This window comes from Frankliniella occidentalis, unplaced genomic scaffold (genome assembly GCF_000697945.3).
Source record: "Frankliniella occidentalis isolate FOCC.00 unplaced genomic scaffold, Focc_3.1 Scaffold391, whole genome shotgun sequence".
In the NCBI taxonomy this organism is placed as follows: domain Eukaryota; kingdom Metazoa; phylum Arthropoda; class Insecta; order Thysanoptera; family Thripidae; genus Frankliniella; species Frankliniella occidentalis.
Window position 1 is genome coordinate 47,654 of NW_026267513.1, and position 4,058 is coordinate 51,711.

General features: G+C 60.0%; 1 protein-coding gene across 1 annotated transcript in view; it reads left to right on the forward strand.

Moving 5' to 3' along the window:
• The window catches only part of LOC127751241 (uncharacterized), an 11,995-nt gene extending 8,152 nt beyond the window's left edge, over positions 1–3,843 (forward strand). Inside the window, exons 2-3 of the mRNA XM_052274413.1 lie at positions 2,394–2,841; positions 2,929–3,843. Coding sequence (XP_052130373.1) covers positions 2,410–2,841; positions 2,929–3,432 — 936 coding nt within the window. The 5' untranslated portion in view covers positions 2,394–2,409 and the 3' untranslated portion in view covers positions 3,433–3,843. The remainder of the gene's footprint in view (positions 1–2,393; positions 2,842–2,928) is intronic.
• The last annotated feature ends 215 nt before the right edge of the window (positions 3,844–4,058 follow it).

Consider the following 4,058-nt stretch of genomic DNA (forward strand, 5'->3'; position numbering starts at 1 on the left):
GGGGGTATCGAGGTGTGTGGCCTGTCCCGCGCGCCGTATCCATCCAAAGTGCCGCTCCTAACGAAACAAAATGAGAGTAATATGTTTAATCTATCAATTTTACGCTCGTGCCAAGAAACGTAAAAAAAAGTACACGAAAACCACAAGTGGGGAGGGTGGTTGGGGGTCAGTTTCAGCCACGCAAGCGGTCTCGGTCCTGGCGCAGACGGTCGTGAGCGAGCCTCCTTGTGGCCCGAGGAGGGAGGGTGGGGGGGAGGGGTATACCAGCTCCTGCGAGGAGAAGGAAGGACGCACATTCGCACGAAAGCTTTCCTTAACGCGGCATCGCAAGCATTCCTTGTTGGCGTTAATGAACAGCGCAACGCTCTCGGGCTGCTCTCGGAGAGCCCCCCGCCCCTCCTTTCCTCCACCTCAGCCGGCCTGCCCCCGCCGCCAGCGCCAGCGCGCGATCCAAACCTCCGACACCTTTCCTCCAATTACGCGTTTCCGCCCTCTCGAGCTGTTGCTTGACGAAATGGCGGCCCGAAGGAGTGTATAGTATAGCGCCTGGAGATCGAGAGACCGCCCGACCTGGATACAGTCTGTGTCTATAACTCGACGTGACGCAGACGCCTTGCCCCCCCCCCCCTTCCTCCCCAACCGCCTACACTCCACATGGCACGTGCCCGCCCCTTCCGGTCCACTACGGCAGCGAGAGCCGCCCCACCAAAAGATTTCATGTTTCATTACATCAACACCCCCGACTTACAAGCCTGATAAATTGTCCGACACGCAACCGAAAACACATGCAAATGTGTGTATACGGGCCGCGCGGCCGGCCCCGCCCTGCAACACCTTGCGTTAATCACAGCCTTAAGAGATCACACGGGGCGGGGGGGGGATAAAAATTAGGGACATTACCCCCCTGAGATTAGATAGGCTGGAATCACTTTGGACACGGTGACCAGGTGAGCGCGGTGTTATCGGTTCCGGGGCGGAAATATATGTGCGTAGGTGTTTGTTCAGCCATGAAAAATATCACGAGCATGACGCGCACATGCAGATAAAATACCATTTTTTTTTACTGTAGTGCGCGCTCGATTCAATATGAAAAGGACTCGGAAAAAGACGACAGCGCCGGTAGCGGGGCGTGTTTCACCTCGCCTCACCCCGCCCCGCCCCGCCCTGACGGCGTGCATGCAACGTGCAGTCCGCCCGCAGTGCGGCGCGGCGGCGGCGGCGGCCTGGGCAAGGCCGACCCAGCCTGGACCCGACCGACTAACTTCCTGCATAAAATGCGCCACGCGAAAAAAATAAAATAATTCGAACACGTCGCAACGATTGATGTATATCCCGTACTATATTTATTCCTGGAGTAAGTTTTCGTTTTCATGTATTATTCCCGGGGGAATACTAAACATTTGCAGTGTGCTGTCGTGTGTTTTTATGGCGGGGACGTGAATATTGGGACGAACAGTTTGGCGTCGGTGGCAGAGAGGAGGCCGGGAAAGGAAGGGGAAGAGGCCTCTTTCCGAGCTGATCGTTTTGCATCCGCCTCTGCTCTGCCCTTCCCCCGGCGGCCCCGGCCGGCTCCCTCCCGACGGCATTCTATTCAAACGAAGGCGACAGTCGCCGCAGCAGTTGGCGCCCCGGCGAGCGCGCCGGCCCCTGCAGCCACTGCCATTGTGCTCCAGGGTAATCGATTTGTGCATTTTGGCCGTGCCTGTCTCACTTTGTAGTGCACTGCACCGAGCGGAGAGGGGACGGAAGGGCGGCGGGTGGGGGGAGGAGTGGACAGGAGAGGGGGTGCGGGCTGGCTGTCGCGGGACGGATCGGCACCAGCCATGCAGCCCAGCCAATGCCGTGAAACCAAACGGAGTGAGATTGTCTGCAGAGTTATCTGCCCCTCCCCCCCTCCCCCTTTTCTCTCTCCACAAGCCCGTCGCGCACTCGCTCGCTCGTTCTCCCTCGTTTATTTACAGAATATCGGCAACTTTCGGGAGCCGATATTCATGGAATTGTTTTGGCGGGGTGGGCGGTGGTGGCGGCGCTGGGGGTGGCGCGGAGGGGTGGTGGAGTGGGGCGGGGCTGGCACCGCGGGGAGAGTGTTTCACTCGCGCTGCTGCTCGCGCTCCGACCTGTCTTTTTATTACAGCGAAATCACGTCGCCGGCGGACAGACAACCGCGCCGACCTGCCGAGGTTGGCACCACTGGTGCCACCGCCACCCCCGCGGCACCAGCAGCGGTGCCACGGGGACCGCGGCGTGCACACGAGCGGGCGGGGCAGGGCAAGGGCAAGCAACCGCACGGCACGGCGCTGCGGGCCTGCCTAACTCCGGGCGCCTCCGGGCACCTCCGGGCTGGACAAGCTGACGCGCGCTGACGCGGCTGACGTGTTTGCTTTCTGTTGCAGGGTGTGGCGAGTGGTCATGCGGTTGTGGCTGGTGCTGGTGGGGGCGCTGTTGCTGCAGTTGCTGTCCCAGCGGGGGGCGCACGCCGCTCCGAAGGGGGCCCCCTCCACACAGCACCAGCGCCATCACCGGCATGGCGTGGCCCCGGGGGCGGCCGGCCTGGTCGGCGCGGCCCTCCAGGACGGGCCCAGCGCTCCACCTCCTGGCAGCGGCGCCGGTAGCGACGGCGGCCCGCCGGGGCTCCCCGACGGCCTCCCCTCCGGCCTGGCCGCGGGGCTCGCCGACGAGCACCCCGGGGCGGCAGCGCAGGTCGCCGGCGCCGCAGCCCAGCGCAAGGACGGCGGCAGCAACGCGAGCGACACGGATGAGGAGCTGCAGGACCTCCTCCTACTCTCCGGCAAGCTGCACTTCATGGACGAGGACCAGGACGACGACGACGCGGCGCAGCAGGTAAGGGCGCCCGTGGGAACGATTGGTTGGGAGAGCCGAAGTGAGCCCGGCCAGGACTTGTGTTGTCATCGGCCACCTCTGCCGCAGGTCCGGGCCGACCATCTGCCCCTGGACAGGAGATTAGCGAGCGGCGGCGGAGACGAGGACGAAGGCGTCGAGGTGGCGGTGGAGGAGTCTCTGTGGGGGGCGGAGGCGGCGCCGCCCCCCGCCCCCGCCGCGACGCACCTCCACGCCGCCGCCGCCCGGCCGCCGCACCGCAAGCGCAGCAACCAGCGGCGGTCCGCGCAGGGCAGCCCGCCGCACAATCCGCACACCTTCAACCAGACGCAGCTGCCGCAGCTGCAGGCGCCGCCGCCCAACTACGACCACGATCCGCTCGTCGTCATGACGAAGAAGGGCCGCGTGCGGGGCGTGACGCTGCGCGCGGCCACGGGCAAGGACGTGGACGCCTGGCTCGGCATCCCCTACGCGCAGAAACCCATAGGTGAGTGGGAGTCGCCGGCCCACCCACATCCGGGTGATTCAGAGAGTACGCCCCTTAAATGGCTAGTTTTTTGGGAGTTAAATTTCATCTTGCTTCGTGGAGTTTAGTTTTGTCGAGTAGACCATTCTGCGAAAGCTGAAATGAAGGCGAAGAGCAAGAAAACGGAAATTACTATGCTTTACGTTACTTCCTTTCCCCTGTTCCTCGTATTTCTTCCTCATCTCAGCTACACCGGAATAGTTTATTGTACGAATAGATTGCAGCGCAGCCGTATCATGGGATCCGCGGTGCAAGAGAACAAACTATTATTAGTGTTGGCGTTTTGAGAAAGTTGCCACATAACGTAGCCCAGCGAGCACTGTCCAATTAACGCACATCAATTGGATGTCAATCTTGCGTCAGAACCGATATTTTGATGCAAAAATGTTCCAGTTTTAACATTTTGAACAATTCACCTCAAATTTGATGTAATTTTGATTGATGATTGCTTGCGGGGAGGCAACCATATTGTGTTTTGCCGCGAGTGGATGTTTGCAATAATCTCTCACTAAACCAAGTTTTGAGGAATTTGTAAAGATAATAGAGACGGTCTTGGGGACTGTCTTAAAAAGGGTTTAGATTGTATGGGAGTAATGCTTCGGAGAAGTATGTGTTTACACAAATCTTCTAAACCGTCCCGGTGTCATTTGTCAAGGTTTGTGTACGGACTCAATGATAACAACGATAATAAATG